The sequence below is a fragment of the Thermobia domestica genome, chromosome 17, assembly GCF_964235325.1.
Source record: "Thermobia domestica chromosome 17, izTheDome1.hap1.1, whole genome shotgun sequence".
Classification (NCBI taxonomy): domain Eukaryota; kingdom Metazoa; phylum Arthropoda; class Insecta; order Zygentoma; family Lepismatidae; genus Thermobia; species Thermobia domestica.
In genome coordinates, this window is record NC_137470.1 from 91950332 (window position 1) to 91971524 (window position 21193).

The 21193-nt window shown below is 34.7% G+C and overlaps 1 protein-coding gene across 4 annotated transcripts in view; it reads left to right on the forward strand.

The window, feature by feature from the left end:
- The window catches only part of wnd (Mitogen-activated protein kinase kinase kinase 13 wallenda), a 328345-nt gene that overhangs the window by 241494 nt on the left and 65658 nt on the right, over positions 1 to 21193 (forward strand). For 3 of the 4 annotated variants that reach the window (XM_081743652.1, XM_081743650.1, XM_081743651.1), the window contains 2 exons: positions 13733 to 14007; positions 18326 to 18512. In XM_081743652.1, the coding sequence (XP_081599778.1) occupies positions 13733 to 14007; positions 18326 to 18512 (462 nt within the window). Of the gene's footprint in view, positions 1 to 1104; positions 1366 to 13732; positions 14008 to 18325; positions 18513 to 21193 lie in introns of those variants that run through there. The other variant, XM_081743653.1, reaches the window with a different exon arrangement.

Sequence of the window (21193 nt, forward strand, 5' to 3'; positions counted from 1 at the left end):
TCCATTCTCTCACATGAAACTGAGTGATGCACTGTACGTGGAATATTGTAATACTCCACTTGCTACTATTTGCGACATCTTGATTCCATTCCACGTCGCACCAGAGCTAATCTTTAGGGTAGGCTATTTGAGAATGCGTTTCTGAAGCGTTACTCCCTGTAGCGAACGCGACAAAGGTAGCTATTCGGTAATTTTGCTTTCTCCAGTTATAAATCATACTGCGAACCAGTCAGGATTTCCAGATCTTTTTTGCTAGGTCCAGATCTATAATAGCGGAGTTCCAATACTCTGCACAAAGCATCTTCCAAGCAGCTGTTTCTTGCTAAAATCCCCTTTCCTATCAACACCTCTTTCCTTTTTTCCTTCCTTTTGGCATCTTTTAAACAGCAGGCGGTCTATTGTTGCGAAACGCAACAAATACGCTCGAGCTAATGTTTTCTCAGCGTTTTTATTGCTTTCGCGTTTGTGATTAGCCATCCACATAATAAATACATGGTCAGCATATTCCAAGCGTATGCATGAGTAATAAAAACGCGTGGCGAACGCTTATGAATAGCCATGGGCTTATAGTCGAAAGGTTGTCCAACACCATATTAATATGGTCAGTTGCAATTTTTTTTTTTAGGTGGTTCTACTAAATCCATGATTATGTGTATATTATCCTAAATCAACAGCTGCAATTTGTAGAGGTAGAGGAGTGATCCTTTGAGTCTAAAATCGTATCTAAGGACAAAGTCTCTACCATAATTCTGCCCCTTTTACACCCCATCATTATAGATTGCCCTGATGAGGAAATTACTTGGAAATGCATTTCAAATATGGAAATACCGTAAATTACCAAGGTCAAATATAGTGTTTAAACATAGAAACCATATTTTCACATGTTGAATTCATTTTCCTCATCTAATTTTTTCTTGCTAAAATATCCAGCTTGAGAGAATATCTTTTGATTTTATCAAAGCAGCACCTTGAAAGCCTCGTTGTCACGTGAAACTAGTAATCTTTGGACTTAGCCGTAGGCGATGTGGAAGTTGGATCAGGGACGAGGAAAGGGGGAAGTCGCTTAGCAACCAGTTATCATAATCTCTTATCAGAATACGACAGAATAGGGTCAGCTTTTGACAATAGTGTAGAAATCTTAATACGGTGTGGCGTCAGTTCAAAATTTACTGGCACTTTTTCCCCGGTAGTTTTTTTTTCTTACTTGTGTATGTGAACGGGTATTTGTGCGTGGCCACTTTTTCGTTGCTGTTCTTTCTATGTCAAGTGTAAATACGTCTCTCGTGTAACAATGACGCGTATAAATATCAACCATTATGTCTCTCAAGATAAACCCGACCCTAATACGGAAAACGTTATCATCAGGTAAGAAACATATTTTTGGTGTATTTGCCATCCTGCAAGTGGATTTTATTCAAGAGATACATAAAAGGAAAAAGAAAATATAGTACAGATGGCCAAGAAAAGAGTGTATTTTGTGATGTAAAAAAGTAGAATGAACTACAATACAGAGCCATTTGTGTAGAAAAAGCGTAATTCCCGTAAGTAAAAAAAAAATGACGTTTGCATCAGAGATCCTCTTATACAATCGCTTCACCTATTGACATAATTTTTTACACTGATTGTGGATGGTTACTGTAGTTTGTGTTTAAGAAACTCAATAGTAGGAACTTCGTTTGGGGAAGAAGTCCCATTTTCATAAAATGCGGTCTGCTTGCGGTTTTCGGGTACAAGCAAGGGATCTGGCTAGCCAGTGCTGGCAATACATATTTAAACTGAATACAGAAACGTAATCATATACATTAGTAATGGCCAACTAGAGGCCTGTGGGCTGGAAATAAAAATGATTTAGTATTATAACGGGAGTTTTTTTTTCAGAGTGTTAAAAATATTTGCTTTACCCTTTTAGTTACAAAGCCCATTCTGGAAGGTCAGGCCGATTTTTAGAAAAAATGCAGCAACTTCATAGTCACTTTTGGATGTTCTTAGTTCGGGCCCTAAATTGCTTGGACATAGGAAACAACATGTATGATACGCACTAGAGCAGGGTTTCTCAAAGGGTAGGTCGCGACCCATTGGTGGGCCGTGGACCGTTTTTCTTTTTTTTTTGTGGGTCGCCAGAAGTTTTTCCTTTTTAATTATGAAAATTTTATTTGATGCAGAAACATATGTTGTAAAGTAAGTACTATTCAGGAAATGAAAATTGGAAGTGTTTGTTAATGAGGTGAAGAGTAAGTGGTTACTCAGAGCCTTGCCCTGTTCTACAGTCAATAAAGATGCTGGGTTTGGATGCAAAGAGAATGGGTGAGTCAAAATTTGTTAAGGGGTAGGACATTGCGTTGGGAATAGTGTTAGCTCTGTATTACCTTTATATGGAACAATTAGAAATATGATTTACAAAATTTAATTGGTTTGAAATACACCACCATTGCGTAGAACGACAATGTATATTTGAATAAAAGTAGGTGAGCCACAAAATACTTTTTAATATTTAGTTTGGGTCGCGGTAACAACAAGTTTGAGAACCACTGCACTAGAGGAAAGAAATATTCCTAACGAATGCAGCGAACGGTCGTTTCAGTGAAGGAAAATTTGAAACATTGTCCCGAGTATGTTTTTTATTAGGGCTCATAAGATTGTATTGTTGGTACGTATGTACGTTATTCCACACGATATTTCTTAAACGGAAGAGTTTTTTTTTTTTTTTTTTTGCAATAGGTAGCTAGTGATTCCGCTAAGTTTGTTAATACACTGAATTCGATAACATCTTCACCAATAACGGTGGCTATGCATATCCCATTTTCTACTCTTGAAACATAGGTGTATAATCATGGGCGGCGATTAGGGGGGGCAAGAGGGGGCAGTTGCCCCCCCCCACTTTTTTGAAGTGACCATTTAACTCTTTTAAATTATATCATCTATTTTTTTGTGATAGGCTAGAATCTTCATTATTCCATTTAAAAAGTACCAAAAAAGCTTTCTACTTGTTTTTTCTCAAGCCTGGAGGCATTGTAGAACACACATGCTTTCACGCCTTTCTGCGTCGAGATGTAGTGTGATGACGTCATAACTTAAAAAAATATATGTTGTTATGACTTTTATATTACTTATTGCCGGGCTTACTTTTGCACCTAGAAGATTGAAATTTTGCACACACATTCAGTGCACCTGTTAATATTTTCCACATTCTTTTCAGATTTCTGCGATAAAACAGGGGGGTCCAGAGGGGCAAAAAGGTAAAAATAAATTAATCCTCCAAATAAATTAATCCTCCAAATAAATTAATCTAGAAAATAAAGAACTAAAGACAACATAATTGCTTGTAGTAATTGCACATCAATTTTAACATATACTACTAGAACTCTCGATGATAAAGTACTTTTTCCACAGAAAACTACATTATCTCGGTAATGAGTAATGGATAGGACAGCCCTATACGATTATTGCTTAGAAAGTACATTTAGTTGAAGTAGCACCCAATTCGCCCATTACACCTCGACTCTTCGGCTCCACAGGAATCGAATCCTACAGTATGCGCTCCAAAGGGAAGAAGGTGAATTGAAATGACATTTCTAGCCTAGTGTCCCATGATAATGAACCTAAGCGAAGCGAGACTGTGATGGTGATGGTGAGATGAATAAAATAGTGCAATTAAGAAAGTGAGAGGAAATGTAAGAACTCCGAGAAAACCCGCGCACACGGTGTTTGTCCACCACAAAGACTACTTGGTCACAGAAAATTTTGTCCGGGAGGGGAGCAAAATCAACTTGGGAGAGGCTTGTACTGGGATACTATTTACTAAAGGACATACTGTGCACAAAAGTACTGTATATGTATTCACACTCTAATTTATCGTAGCTCCGGGGAGCGGTTGTCTAACACAGAACCTTTGTTATATGGAAGTCTCACTTGTATTATATTATTTGATAAATGCCTCCTTTGGCTTTATAGCAGGAACGTCATGAACTTTGCTAAGTTTCTGTAAAACTATTCAAGAAAAGTGTAAGTAATCTTTGAGGGTGCGCTCACTAAGGTTTCAGGGTCGTTATCCTCATGAGGCTTGCATTCACTAAACTGATTGCAGGTCGCTGTTAGATTCGCTCTACTTTAATCTCTCTCTCATTGAAGATTTGGGCTCGTTTTCCTCAATTAGACTCTCACTTGCATTGAGGCTCGCGTTTATTCAGGTGTGCCCACAAGGGGGGGCTATGACGCAAACTCCGTCATTGAAATATTTGGGGGGTTAAAAATCTATATAAATATGTTTGATGGGGGGGGTAAAATTAATCGAAAAGAAGATTTTTTTCATGGAAGAACACCTACGGATAGACAATTGGGGGGTGCGTCATGGACATAAGGGGGGGGGCACCACTGGTTTATTTGATGTTGAGGTTTGTCTCCCTAGAGGACTTGTGCTCACATGGGCTCACACTCATTTATTAAGATCGAGGCCGATTGGCCTTGCGAGACGGGTCATAAGTTTGAACATTTTTAGAATACAAAGAGCTCAAGCTTTTTATTATTTTATTTTATTTCGAAGTCCATGATGTATGATGGAGGTCGTCATATTCCGCCCATAAGCAGAATATTTGGTGATGTGATTACAGCAGTTGTTCCCAACTGCTAGCCCGCGTTCCTCCAGGAGTTCGTGGCATCATTCACACCTCATAATTTATAAAAGATACAAACAATGCCGTGGACCACCTGTATATTGTATGAATATAACCTAAAAGTTTGCAATTTAATTGTTGTAAATGTTGTTTCTACCCCTAGACTACTATTAGTAAGTATATACCAAAATTTAAAAGTAGGAAGTGAGTACCTTGCCTTAAAAATAAAAAGGGGATTTACTACTTTGAAGTAATTGGCAACCACTGGCCTATATTTTCTTGTTTTATATATCAGTTAGGGAAAGCATGCTTTTCTAAAATCAAATATATGGGAAAAAACAAGAATAAAAACCTCCCTGGCTAAAAACCTTTCAATTGGGTGTTAGTGAGGTCATACGTCATTTTCCATCGTTTCTCGCTTCATTACAGCTTTGAGTACTTCGTAACTCAAGTAGCTTCCCAATGCTCTTATGGTGAAGGGGTCAGTATCGAAAACCTAAGGTACCACCAATAATCAAAACCGGGACCACGTTGTAGTCCCCCATTTGGTTATATGAATGTGTAGATTTAGAATAGGCCTTCAGATTAAAAAAATCTTTTATTTTTCTGGTTTAAACTAATTCTTTAAGGAATTCTGCACCGTTATTTTGTTGGCACGTAAGCAGATAATTGCGTACAGATTTACTATACATGTGCAAACCGTTGTACCATGAAAGCGATTATTCATGCAAAGAACATGCACCAACATGTGCTACAGTATAGTAGAGCAAAGTAAAGTAGGATAGGGTAGATTACGTTATTAGAGCAAGTTCTGTTAGGTTAGGTTACTGCTTGTATGTTGTTTACAACTCGCTTAATGCCGGTTCAGCAGTCATTCGAGTTCCTGTAGCACTTGTAATGATTTGACAATAGTGACGCACCACTTGTAAACAAAATATAGCTATTTTACACTGTGCAGAAATACTCGCCGGCTGAAATTAGTATCCAATACATGCTTCTTTCATATGCACTCAAATATTTTAATAGTAAAACTAGCTGAACCTGCGCTCTCTACACAGCGCATCATTCGCATATATCTCCTTCTCATTCCTCACAACATCTGTACATGTCCCTTTACAGACACAAGTGAAAGACGTATTGATTTTTTTTTAAAAAAAAAGCCAAGGGTTATCATAAAGGGGAGACTTTTTTGGTTTTTTTCTCAATATCTCGCACCGTTTGCAAGGTTTGAGCCTACTTCCGGTTGGAGTTTCTAATTCATATATGACCAGTGTTTTCTTTCTTCTTGCTTGCAGTATGTAATAAGCAAACACATTACGTAAACAATCAATTATAATGTCAGGTATATATGGTGTTCATTGGGCAAAACTCTAAAAATAAAGGTTCATCTTAGACTGGAGAAATGGTTATTCTTCCTTTTTCATTATTATTTGGCCATAAAACAAACGCCTGAGACATATGCAACCCCTATGTACAACAATGTGGTGTTGGAATGTACAATGCGTAGGATGTGATGCTTTAGTTTTTTTTTTATATATTTTCAACATTTCCAATGTACCCGTAAAAAATGTAATAAAGAAATATTGGTCATGTTTTTTTATATATATATATTCCATTAGAACTGGACAATCTACATGAAATTTGCAATCGATCAGTGAAAACGTCATCTTTCTGGAGCCTGTAGTTTCCGAGATCTCATTGTCGAAAGGACCACAAACATATAAACATCCACAACATATAGTTTAAAAGAACTCGGAAGATGGCAGCACAATTCACCTGCTTTGTTTTTAGAGAAGGCTTATTACAATACAAAGGCTTTGAACAATAATTTTAAAACATAAACTTTATGAAAATGATGTATTTAACTAATTTATTTAAAGTACACATACTCAAAATGTTATGCTTGTCTCTGTTAAACGCGAAATCACACATAACCGTAAACGAAAGACTTGAAAGCCAAAGTTATAGGTTGGAGCTCAGTCGCTTGTAATTGCTATTGTAGCATTTTAATAGATATATTACCTATTCTCAATCTCCACCTATGTGGAAATATAAATAATGTAGGTTTCTCATTTGATTGTCGCTAGGTACACAGAAAAATGACCAACTTAGGGAAAAGCTCATAACCAACCATATCTGCAGTAGGTCGCATTCTGTAGGTTACGTTCAAGTTATGTACCTAGGTAGGTGACCAAATTACACTAGTGGCCAATTTAAGTTTCTCTTTAGAAGATTAAAACAACAAAGTTTAGAATTTTAATTCGAAGCAAAGTGACATGAAACTTGAGTATTATTGGAAACTAATAGCTATCTTGTTTGCTTTGTTCAAGGCAAATAAAGAGCTTTCATAAGTTTGTTCGAGTTTTAGTGCGCTTCGGTGCTATCGTATTTTAGGGAGGCATAAATTTGTAAAATCTACGGAAGAAATACCTTATCTGATTTCACAACAGAATTGTGTAAGTAATCAAAACATAAAAGCGTCTTACCTCTTACTTGTATAATAAGGTAGAAATAGGAAATACTATATTCTCTATATAGCGTACTAAGAAGACATAATGAAGTGCTATATGAATACAGTGAAGAAAGTGATCATAGAAATGTCGAAAAGCTGTGCCTCACACAAAAGAGGAATTTTTATGCCATACGAAGTGTTCTTCTTCTATCCTCGTTTATGCGCATACTCATCATCGCTGATGCGCCTGTTCTTTAGGGCTATCATACGAGCCACCTGCTGCACTCCTGCTTGGACTGTTAAATAACATTCCTGTTATTAGTGGCCACCTAACACAAGTAGGTCAATGTTTTAAAGTTTGTTTGTTTTTTATACTTTGCCCGTCTACAGTCAATCTGCACCCAGTAGTGCAACTCCTTCCTTAGAAGACACCTTCTAAGACAGTAATTCGTGCTAAGAGAAGTGAATACTTCATGAATGTAAGTTTGCACCCTTAAAATAGGATAGTACTCAAGATTCAGATTGGTAGTTTACTATATATAAATAGTTTTCTGGAAAATTTTGACTTAAATTGGGTCAAAATAGTTACTGTTCCCTTTTAGAAGTCTTATAAACCCTCGAAGATCTATTACGAAGCACATGGCGCATGTTTCTTGTGATGAAAGGTCGCAGCGTATATCACAACATTTGTAAGTTCAACCGAGTGCTATACAAATCCACATCGGTGGCTTGGCATACTTCTAGATAATAAGGAAAGAGCCCTTACACAATTTAGAATTTTCCTCTGGTACTTCAATACTATAATATTCATTTTGTAGTATTTTCAAGGAATATCTTATGGTTATTGCTTACAAAAAAATAAATACATATATTAAATATAAATAATTACAACTTTTAAGTAAGCACGATTTCAACCTTTAGCGTGCAGCGGGTTGAAAGCTCGGCCGCTTCGTCTTAGGTAGCCTTCACACTAGTATCCTGTGAGCTGCTACTAGATTTACATTGTCTTAAATGTACGCATTCACACGTGCGCTTCGGTGCAAACGAGCTGCGGCTCTCAGCTGATATGAAGATCACTCCCACCAGTAGCTGGCTCGAACGGGCTGGTAGTGGGGAAGAAAATCATACACAGTCTTATGAGAGCCCTTCACATGTTAGCGTGAACTCAGTTGGAACGGAGAAAAATGTACATATATTTGATATTGAAAATTTTCTCATTCTGATGTTGCTCTGATGAAATGCACACTTTACACTACCACTACAGGTAATCCCACTCGTAAGAGGCCCCGGGAAAAGTGCTATAAAAATTTTAATAAAGGAGGATATGAAACCAAATTTGTGCATAAACCTTCACGGTGGAGAGGTGAAGGTACACTCATGCCCCAAATGAATGTCGCATATCTATATCTGTTTTCTTGTAAAAATATAATTTGATAATGATTTTGAAGGGTACTTTTAATACTGATACTATGTGTATAATCGGAAAATGTACGTATATTTGTGGTAAATTCCTTAGGAAAATAATTATAAATACGAAAATTAGAATGAGTAAAACAAAATGTTGCTAGATGGACAAGAAAGTTTTATTTTCCTTTTATTGTTCTTATTTACTGCTCTTTTGACATGAAATTTGCCACATACATGTCTTTGCCGATTATACACATACCAACATCATAAGAAATACCGAGCGAATTCGTTATCAATTAATATTCCTATAACACCATATTTATAAACATGCGACAATAATTTTGGACATGAATGTACATTAGAAGAGGTGCTGGAAGCGACCTCCCCCCCTGTATACCACATCCCGACCGCGGTGGCTCAGTGGTAGAGCGTTCATATCCGGTTCTTGGGGTCCCTGGTTCGATCCCAGCTCGCGCCGTGTGGACTTTGTGGTGGACAACACCGTGCTCGTGGGTTTTCTCGGGGTTCTCCCGTTTCCTCCCACTTTCTTCATTCCACCATTTCATTCATTTCTCATCTTCACCGTCGCCTTTAGCCCAACCGGCAAAAGAGTGGGTCGTAAAACTTGAAGATTTAATTTCATTTTTTTTCTTCTTTTCCTTTTTTGTTGAAATTTATCGCCAGAATTAAAGCTACAGCTTCATCTGGCCCTAGCATGGCTGCCATTTTGGTATTATGATCCTGTGAGCGCCTCAGAAGTATTCCATGCCTTCTACAGGTGCACATGAGCCGCTCACAAAATTGTAGTATGAAGACAGCCTTAATCCACAATAAACTTGTTTTGTTACGGGAGCAAAAATACACATTTAGCAAAGTAATTGTTACATTTTAAAGTAACATTGCATATCCTTGTTGTTGGCCTTCTAGTTTTGTCCGATTTCTGTCGAAATAAGGACATACTTGAGTAAAATAATATTACCGACATCACATGCATTAGTAGGCCTTTACCTTTAACCAGGGTGCGAAATCATTTGAAAATGGTGGAGGGGAAGAAGTTCAGCGATCCACACTAATGCTTCGTGGAGCCTCCAAAAAATTGAAATATTAATGGATTATTATTATTATTATCATTATTATTATTATTATTATTATTATTATTATTATAAACTTTATTTTACGTGCTGAGAACAGCTAAAATACAGCACTTTGTCTTATTCTACATTATTTTAGCAATGAATATATAGTACTAGTGATAAAATTATGTTTACATCTATATCATAAATTATTAATAATAAAAACATTGACAGTGTAGTGTACGTCAATTATTAAAACAAAGAAGTGTCAAAAATTAAAAGTAAAAAAAAAATAAAAATAAAAACTACTAAGTTATATTTTTAAAATTCTAAAATAAAGTCATATTTTAAAATATGTTTTCTATTATGCGGTTGCAATAAAATTTTTGCCCTTGTACCATATGTTGGAACTTTAAAATCAACATTTCTAAAAATATAGTCTGAGGTATATTGGTTGTCAAGTAACTTTCCTACAAATACAGATTCAATCAATTTTCTCCTGTCAGCCAGTCGTTCCAAATTAAAATACGTTATCCAATGTTCATACGTGCTAGAATAATAGTCAAGTCCTAACTTAAAACGAAGTATTCTAATAAAACACTTTTGCACCATCTCGAGTTTGTTTACGAGAGTTTTTGTTAGGCTCTTCCAAGTCACTGATGCATATTCTAATTTCGACCTTACCAGTAATCTATATAAGAGTACATATGTATTTGATTGACAGAAAGCAGGCCATTGATTAAACAGGTAACCGATTATTTTTCTTGCTTCATTACATACATTTTGTATATGATCACCAAAGCGTAGTGACCTGTCAAATGTTACACCTAAATCCTTTATTGTGTCAACTTTCTGTATTACAGTACCTTGTATTTCATATTGACTTACATAGTATTGCGATTTGTTACTGTAGGTCATGCACTTAGTTTTCAGACAATAATAATAATAATAATAATAATAATAAATGTTCAAACTAGTCGTAATTGTTGTTTAAAAATACTTTAACGTTATTTATTCATTTAACCAAAATTGGTAACTTATCTACTGCATTTAATATACACTTCGGTGCGTATGGTCCAGGGTTAGACTCTAGTGGGAGCACAGTACCCTTGTGTTTACCATTATATTGAAGATTACATTCGCGAAAATAGCAGTAGAGATATATAAGTCAGAAATAATAGTCCCTGAGAACCGATGTCCTAACCAAGCATTAGAACTACTAACTTGAAGCGCTCCACCTGGCAAGCCATAGATCCTCATGAGCTGTAGAGTCAGAGTATAGTTTTTATTATTATTTATGAAATTCTCGTTTCTTCGCTACGTACGTAGTGTTTCAGTTTGGTCGTTCAAATATACGGTCACCTTTGTAAGTCTAAATAATACTATGTATCTATATTGTATTATTAGCAAGAATATATTATTATAAATAATGATTTCAATACAAATACTTGATAGACAACAAGAAGCCGTGTTGCCTCAGTGGTAGAGCGCTCTCCTCAGGTGCGTGGAATCATCGGCTGGATCCTAGCTCGCGCCAAATTCTGCTTGCGGTATACAAACAATTGTGTGGGGGTTTTCTCGGGGTCCTCTCGCTTCCTTCCATTATCCTAATCAACCATTATAATTCATCTCATCATGACCGTCTTCCTTAGCCGTGGTGAATATTCATAGGACGTTAAACTTTAGAAAATAAAAGCACAAACACTATAATAGATTGATTTGCTGATTTAAGTTTAATGACCCTTTTCAGCAGCGAGGCTATGAAATGTGGACTTACAGTTTAAGGTGAAATCCGAACCACTGTAATCGTTCAAATTTTTGTCCTGCGGCATCTGTGACTGTCGCGATACTTTTAAGTGTTGCAGCTGTAGATGACTTACTAACATGCAAAGTTGTGAACAGCATTCACAACACCAAAAACTCTTTCAGAAACAAGATCAATTCGATGTGCCATGCAGTGTACGCTAATTAGGCACGGGTTGACAATTCTTCTAATTTGAGCAGCAACACCTTCGTTTCTCCCAGTAAACACTGCATCCCCGTCCGAACTAAATCCAACCAGTTTTTCTTTAAGATTAAAAATATCTATGCCATCTTCGGAAAGTGCTTGAATAATTTTCTCTTTAAGGGATTTTTCATCGCCATTTTCTACAGGCACTAATTTATAAAAACGACAACAAGGTTTATTTTCTTCGTCCACATATGTTCATATAACAGCAAGTGCTTATCCGCAAACCTGTTTGTAGGTTCGTCCACTGAAATTGAAGAACAATCTGTTTGTTTGAGAAATTTTACCAATTTTGCATGCAACTGGTACGCTAGAGAATAAAGGTCTTCATCTCGTCAACAACCGAAAAAGTTAAACACCTGATCCTTTTACAAATAAACTACGTTTTTTAAAACAGCATGCATTTAAAATTATTGTTTGTCTGAAAATTTTCTTTATAGACCTACTTATATTTTCCTATTAAGGTGTCCCCCCTTACAGATTTTGGTGAGGAGGAAAAGCAAGTGTAAAATTTTTGGTGGGGGGGAAATCCCTCCCGTCCCCCCCGGGATTTCGCACCCTGCCTTTAACATTCTTAGAGTACTCTGTTTTCGTCTATACGACGTTGTGTAATTGAATATGCTGCCATGATGCTTTAGACAGTTTGGTGAATACTAATGTTGTTCATAAGTAAACTAACTTCATAAGTAAAATATTAAAAACAAATAGGTTCCATTATAAACTAGTAGAATTTAAAATGGGCAAATGTTACTGCTCTGTTTAGTTGAACGATCTCACTGAAATATTGCAATCTGATTTTCTTTTACATTAAACTTATAACCAGATGAATTTGAAAACAACAACCAGTGTGGGCAAAGACTCTACGAATATTTTTGTGAAAAAATAAAATATCAAAAAAGGAGCGAGAATGGACATTGGGAACAGTTACATAAATCAAAATACAGTTATATAAATCTTCTCTAAGCTGCTCATAATAAATAAATAAATAAATCAAGAAACTAAACAAAATTATAAATTAAATTGATGGTATTGAATGTTACAAAAGGAAATGCTCGAACATATGGAAAAATCAGAGAGGTGTTTTAAAAAAATCCCTCCGTTTCAAAACTTAATGCCGGAAATTTCTCTAGGAAATCGTTAAACAAAGCTGACATAGAAAGACAAGATATTGATAAATTATATAATATTAAGAATTTTACTGGATTATTATTTCTTTTCTTTTCCATTAACCTTCTACCTAAGGGTAGAGTTACAGTTTATTATGGTAAATATTACGATTATTAAATTTATGTAATAAAGAAATACAATTTTAAAATTAATAGAACATTCTTGAAATTGCTCTTAAGAAGAGAAAAACATAAATAACACTTCAGATTTCCAAAGAATGAACGTCAGTAACTGGGTAGAACAACAACAACAATGAGATAAAAAAAAAAAAGTTACTGCACTATGACAAAACTACGAATATTCCCCTTCTTGACTTTAGTTTTGTTTGCTGCAAGGGCCCTCACGTAGAGCAGCTAAGTGGGATTTAGGGAGTCCCCTAACAGTGTGAGCTATACTCTGCTGACCTATTATCACTACTGTATTTCTTAAAAAGTTTGATGGTTGATTGTGGAACAGTTATTGGGCTCTCAATTACAACTTAAAAGATGTGAGCTCGTGATTGGTTCATACATTATTTTTAAAGAGTAGTACCTTTTAATATTTGCTGAAAAAATTCATGTTGAAATAAATAAAACTTCAGGAAAAGCACTACAGTTAGAGAAATGCAGTATATTATACTCTGTTACAGTTTTGACAGTATAGCAATCCTTTTATCAATCCTATCATTATATTGAAGCGTTGTTGTGTTTCTCCAATTGTACTGCTCTGATGTTTTACGCATCTGAAGTAGAAGGTGTGTAAATTTTCAAGATAACTGTACTGCCTAATTTTAAAAAATTTAGTTCATTTTTCCTAATATTGTGTTTGGAACTGTTTTGGTAAAGATTCAGTGCATATTATTCACAAAATGTTAGACATTTTGAAATTCATACTCCAACTTGAAAAAACCACAAGTGTAGCTATATCTACGAATTTACATCCCAGTTACTAGTTCATATCTGCAATTTTATGATTTATGTGAATTTTGTTTGTCGAGATTTTTTTTCACTTGACCACAACTTTTTATTTGTTTCAGCATGTTATGCATTCAAGAAGAGTTGGGGCAGCTAAGTCTACAGTCACCTCGGGTTCCATGTTCAACACAAGAATTATCACAATGTCAGCATTACCCTCACTCCCAGTGCCAATCTCCACCGTCAGAAACTTTAGACTCATCCAAATCTGGACTGGATATTGGGTACAGAGATGGAAATAATCCTCGCGTCGGCTGGTTCGATGGACTTCTGGGTTGCCTTCGACCTGTGTGGACGATCATTGGAAAGGCGGCAGCGAATGAAATCAAGGGTCAAGGTGAGCAACAATCAATCAGTTGAAGCTCTTATTGTTATATACTCAGATTTTAAAATTTCTCTTTATATAGTCATCATGTTGTCTCACAATTTAGATTATTTATTATCATTGGTATTACAGATAAATTACATAAGATTATATTATTGATGCATGCTTTTGAGTGTGGATTATCCTATCGAACTGTAGCCTGTCCAAATAGCACAACAGATTGAAGCTGTTCCATACTTTTAAAGCTAAGGAGCATGTACCGTCAAAAGCAGATAAACGAACGATCATGTAAAATGTGAAATTATTCCATTGAGAGTTACATTGTAATTCGTTATCTGCAGAAGCTGGATTGAAACACCCATAGCGCACAGTTTAGTAACAACAACAATGAAATTAATAATATATTTTTAAAAAAATCTCAACAGAGATTGCAAGAATAAGTGACAAGCTTATTAGGTTATGCTACATTTCCGTTTGTGGAGAATTTTCAGAAATTTTACGTGTTTAGTAAGTTTACTATTTTAGTACAAATTGATGAGCTACGAGGGAAGTACGATATTATTATTATTATTATTATTATTATTATTATTATTATTATTATTATTATTATTATTATTATTATTATTATTATTATTATTATTATTGCATTTTTACTAGTTGGGTTAGTAGAACCATAAACATTTCATCATATTTTGTTTCGGATTAATTTGTGTGCTTTACTTACGTTTTTGATGGCCCTCGTTTACCTCCAACAGTAGCGATCTAACACTCCAGTGAAATAATGAAGGATTCAGCACGAGAGTATTTCCAGCATACACGGTGTTTTTAAATGTACTTCATTGGTACTTATTGGACAACCTACATCTAATTAAATAACTTAAACAGTGTGTCATTATTAGGAACATAAATTGTGACCTAGAGAAAAAAGAAATGGGACCAGACATTTCAAATAATGTTTGATGGTTTTTCGCTTTGATCATGTGTGTGGGAATAGTCGAAACGAATCCCAGTCTTCATTGCTTTGCTTTCAGCAACCGTTAAATTGTTTTAAAATAATGATAATAATATAGGAAGAATCCTCTTAAATTTAACTTGCAGAATGTGAAATCACCGGACAATTGTTATAGCAAAATTGCACAAATTTAACATATAGTTGCATAATAATCAAATTTGTTTGTGTAAAACAGGCGTGTAAAAATTAGATTAGGCACAGTAAATATTAAAATATTTCTACTAAGTCATAAGTTTATAGCTTTTATTATTAGATCATACTTTTGGTAAACATGTTACATACATTCAGCGAAAACTAATGTGTATGAAGTACTAAATTCATAAACATGAAAAGTAATGCTTGTTATAACTTTACAATAGTACAGTAATATTGACAATAATAATAGTATTATTAATTTAGTTAGATTATAAATGCAAAAATATTAGTTACTGTTATTTTAACTGTTACTTCGTATTTATAGTGAAAGCAAGCGTATAACATGATCGTGTTGATTAATAGCTGTTTTTCTGGGGAAGAGGATCGAAAAAGAAAGGTTTCTTTTCTAATCATGAAATTTGAACAAATTTCTGTCGCTAAAAATCAAAGGAGATTTTGTTACATCTCGCTAGAGGTATTATTATGGTTATCCAATTTAAAGAAGAATCATTATCTCTTGGTATACAGTCCATAGTTTTCACTTTTGCAAGTATCAGGTTATAACGAATAGGAAGAAAAACAGCATGAAACGAACGAAAAATATAACTGTTACCATTCCGTTTACCTTTACAAGTTTTAGTGCTTCTGAATTGAGACTTTAAATTTATTGAATGTGTGTCTGAATTTCGCATAATTTTTTTCAGATCATATGCAAATTTGTAGCATTTAACCTTTTGTAGGAAATAGTGTATATCAATGGATTAATTCCGTAAATGATAATTTACTTAACTTGTTAAAGAACCATTTGAGAACTTAAAGAAATTTATTTATAACTATCCTTCGAAAGCGTACTTAAGAAACTAAATCAACCCCTTCGAAAAGTAATTTACTGGTTTAGATTTAATGTCCATTTTCAACACTAATGCGAATTAACAGCTTCATATGGGCTTCACCTATATTCACTATAATGAAGCTGTTTACTATTCAATCAGAAGAAGAGTTTAGGCCAGCTATTAAGAATGCCCGTTGGGCCTCATCATACTTGTAAATTTCAAAGAAAATACAGTAAAATGATTTTCCAACATAATTTACGACGTTTTATTAAACAATAAAAAATCCTCTCAGAAATACTTATTCTATTAAGTGGCTTTTGAAACTTTTCGTAAATTGTCTTGCGAAGTAGCAGTATTTTGTTTTCTGAAATATTTTGAATGGTGTAAGTGTTCGCAGAATCGACGATAGAACTTACCCAAAATGGCCAGTTATTAGAAGCGGGAAACGAAGATTCAAATTACTAAAACTGGTCACGTATTATATTTGTTGATGTGTTAGGACCCTATCTTAGTATATATATTACAAATGTTTAAATATTTGAAGCAAAGCCGTTTTGTTAGTTCAAAATGAGCGAGCAAAATATTGAACTGACACTACTTTCTTGCTTTCACAGGTCTTTTATTTCTACAGAGGTCTGTATACTTCTAGATTTTGTTTCGATTTTTCTGTGTAATATTATAAATGAAGTGTAGCGTAATGTGTTAGAAGAGAAACGGAGTTCTAGATAATATTGTAAAAAGGTACGGGAAAACTTTTCGTTGAATTCCTGAGAAATGCATTCTCGGTTCCCATCTATTTCGCGATTCTTTTACCATCATACTTTAGGAACATGGTCAGATTCCTGGATATTTTTAAAGGGATTCTACTATGTTGTGCATATTTTATGTAAGAATTGTAAAGCAGGATATTAGGGTTCGACTCCCCACAATTCAGCATTTTTTTGTTGTTGTTTTCTTCATTTTTGAACTTCGTTTCTACGGACAAGACTACCTGAAAAGTAATAAGATAATATTGCACTTGATAAATGAATTTTCGAATCACAATATGATATATGAGAACGTAGAAACTATTTATTCTGTTGTACTAAAGATTATAAATATAAAGTAGATTGAAAGTTTTTGATCATCCTTAGGTAAAAAGAAGGAAGGAAGAGAAGAATGAAGAAAAATATTTGAAAATCATGTTCAATCCCAAACTAAGTTACTGAATTTTGAGAACAACAATTTACTATTGTTCATTCCTCTTTCTCGAGAATGTATAAGTGATGGAAAGCTTTAAAATCAAATTTATTAATTCTTTTTAAGGGTGTATTTTCGTAAACCACGTACTATATGTTTGATTTTTTTTTTTTTTTTTATTCTACTTCGGAATTCATTTGCATACTAAAATAACACCTCTTAAGTGGTAATGCTACAAACCAGAAAATATGCTGTTCGCTTACACGGCACGAAGCACACTAAATAAATAAAACTACGAGGCACATTGACAAAATAAGTGTACTAAGGCCCTCACTGGTAGAGGGAATTGGTTATTGTTATATTGATCACACTGCCGTGTAGCTTAGCCCCTACCCTTTTCAGCGAGCCAAATCACGCGTCAGTACAACCAAAACTGTGACCATAGTAATGTCTCCCGTGAAAGATGTCGATAAAATTTGCCACCAAGTGCAAGGTTCACAGCGTTATCCGTTATCTAGTTGTGAAAAGAAAATCTTTGTCTGAACGAAAATCAAATCAGGTTATGGCGAAGGAATTACGAATCGTACGAGTGTGTTTAAGTGGTGTCGTGAATTTAAAAATGGTCGTAGCGGTGTGCACGATGAGCAAAGGAGTGAAAGACGGTCGATTTTGACTGATTCGCGCATTCCCCTGACCTGGCACCTTCAGACTATCATTTGCTCATCTCCCTAAAGATGCACATTTTCATGCAAGGTGGGAAAAATTTTTCAACAGACAAGGAAATGAAGGTAGAGATGCAGAATTGGGCAAAAGAGGGGCGGCAGACTTCTCTGACCAAGACATAAAAAATTGATCCCTTGTGTCACTAAGTGCATCGAGAGGGATGGCGACTGCATGGAAAAATAGTTCGCATGTGTACTGATGGAAACATGTACAAGTTTTGTTTTAAATAAATTTTTTGAAGCCTACAAAAATCTAGTACATTTATTTTCTGGACGTGCCTCGTAACAGGCAAATTTACGTAAAATTAAAGTTGGTGTTATTCATATGGTTGTATAGTCATTGTTGTGACTTTTGTCGTATTAGAACATAACTAAATACATACATAAAAGATGAAGATTCGTTTCTCTCTGGTAGTTATGGTATCTAACATTTTTTATTTATTTTGTAGCTGATGATTGGGAAATCCCATTCGAAGCTATTAGCGATCTACAGTGGCTAGGATCTGGAGCTCAGGGTGCTGTATTCAAAGGGAAGCTCAATAATGAGATAGTGGCTGTGAAAAAGGTGAAGGAGCAAAGGGAGACCGAGATTAAGCATCTCAGGAAGCTGAATCATCCGAATATAGTTCAATTTAAGTAAGTTTTCCTACCATTTTGTAGTTTCATTTCGTCAGACCTCCTTGGAAGATTATTGAAATGCAATAACATTATTCTTGTATAAGGAGTCAGAGATATCAGTATATATGTAATCAATTTATTAAATATAAAATATTTTAGGCAGCCTGGAGTTAATTTGCTCTTGAGCACAAAACAAATATTTGCCAAAACTTTTCATAAATGATTGTAACAAAATTCAACAATCTTACTAATGACGACAACGATAATAAAAATAATGAGACGCAGTCAGATTTATTATTTCACTGAGTATGTGGCACATTCTTAGAGAACGTTTTAGAACTAACTAATATGGGTGGGATTTTGAGGGATAACTCTGGTTTTATTGACCTACCCTGGCACGTATTAGTGCTATTGAGAGAGTTAACTTTCAGAGTTTCTTATCAGACTTTATCTGTTATGTTTTAGTATTATTGCTACTTTTGAGTTGTTTTCTTATATTTCTTTCCTATTTTGTCGTAAGTTTTCAACGAGTCGTGTTTCTATTTTTTAATTTTTTTTATTTTTTTATTTATTTATTTATTTTTTTTTTTTTTTTGTTCTTTCGTTGAACTTACGTTTAATTTTCATTTTGTTAGAAGCCTTATTTCGATCTTTTATTGTATGAATAGCACGTGTTCGCTTTGGTCTTACGTGACGGTGACATGTAACCTAGCTGCTAACGTTCCCAATAAACCTCAATCAAATTTATAAGAATATAAGTTTGTAATATGGAACGGAACACATGTCTAAACAAAATATGATTGTGGTTGAATCAAGTTCTCTGTATTGTTTAATAAGCCTAGTGAACAGAGAGCGTAAACGATTGAAAACTAGTTCGGTATATGTGAAGTAGATGTGGGTTCCGTATAAATGTAGTTACTCATACAGTATATATAGAATTTGTGAACATAATTGCTGATTGAAGCATAAAAGTCCATGAGTGACTTTTTTTTTTTTCAGACACTTAAAGTGATTGGTTTTCATACGTCAATCTGATTCTTCAATATTGAAAACCGATTAGAACTTGTGTTTGCTTATGGTTCGAAACGATCTGAAATCTACTTTCAAATCCGAAATGTATGAAACGATCTGATATCTATTATCAGGAATAAAAGTAATGATATATTAAGTATAAGTAGTGTTTTGTAATCAGATGTATAATTCTCCTTGCATTAAAGTTTTCGTGACTTTAAGTAATCACGTATTTGTGGAATCAACAACCACGCCTCGAAGCTACACATTGTACAAGTCTTCCTTTCAGTTTTCATTTTAATTCCACTTCCTTTTTCTTCTTATTCCTTCTAAAACTTGAAGTAGAACCCCGTGTAGATTGAAAACATTGATGTTGTCATAAAAATACACGGATAGCAAATGTTAGGATAATTATACATAAAAGAGAATTGGTTTACAAAGATCTGAACAAGTTACGTTTTAGGATATGTACACTCCTGCATTGATCAAGTATAATACTCTAGCTTATAGGTTTATTTGCTTCGGCTGCTCCGAGCTTAAGATGTAAGTAAAAAGACATTAAGAACAAATAAAAAAGGAACTAAATTTACCTGATGGATAACAATAAGAAATGATATAAAACGCAATGAGTTGATCAGTACGGGACTGTGTACCTACTTTTGGGTCACCCGGTATTAATACCTTTTCGTAGGTACAGATTAAGAATATGGGTGCCAATTTTTAGAAAATCTAAGGTAATATCTGTTAATTCGCAAAGGAAGAATGATATTTAACGAAATTATTCATGTAGGCGACCAATAAGCGATTCATATATTAACCGTGTAATCCATGTTCACAACTGTAGGATTAGTAGTCTGAAACCAGTAAAAATGCTACACGACGATTGAACGTATATGAACGTATTCCGTCGGAGTATTTCCGTACAGTGTACAAAAGCTGGTTTTTATAGAAGAAACAATACAATACACTATGTTAACAACTGTAGCATTACTAGTGTGAAACTATTGTAAGTGCTATAGGAACTCGTATGATTGCGAAACCCACATTAAGATAAATATTCATTGGAACATGCAATCACTAACCTAACCTAACCTACTTACCTAATTGTTACTTATGGGACCACCTAGCACAATTTGGTGCGCTTTTTCGCATGACTATAGTTTCATCGGCATGTTATCGATCTGTACGAAATTATTCGAGCATGCACCAAGAAAAGAAAAGTGCAGAGTGCATTAGGGCAGTGGTTCTCAAACTTTCCGATAACGCGGACCCTCTGTTCATTCGGAAAGTGATCTGCGAGCCCCCTTTCAATGCTATCTGAAATTTCACATGGTATTAAAAATATACTATTTAGAATTACCACTGACAAGGAAAAGATCAAGAAAAATAATGCAATAAGTAATTTATTCTAAAGATACATGATTGTTTCCTAATATGAACGAAATTTCAATTGAAAATACAGTAACTTTCAAAACTGAAAGTCATTATTTTTTAAGGAAATCTACTTGATAAACAATGTTCTCAAATGTGGGGTCACTAATGTGAGGAATGAAATTCTTTGTATTTTTCCATAATTGCATTGAAATCCAGAATAAGTTTTGTCACCACCAGTCTTAGATCCGATTCCACATTAAGACGATTTCGCTTTCAGGCTTTCATACTGCAAAGAGCAGAAAAGGTCTGTTCAG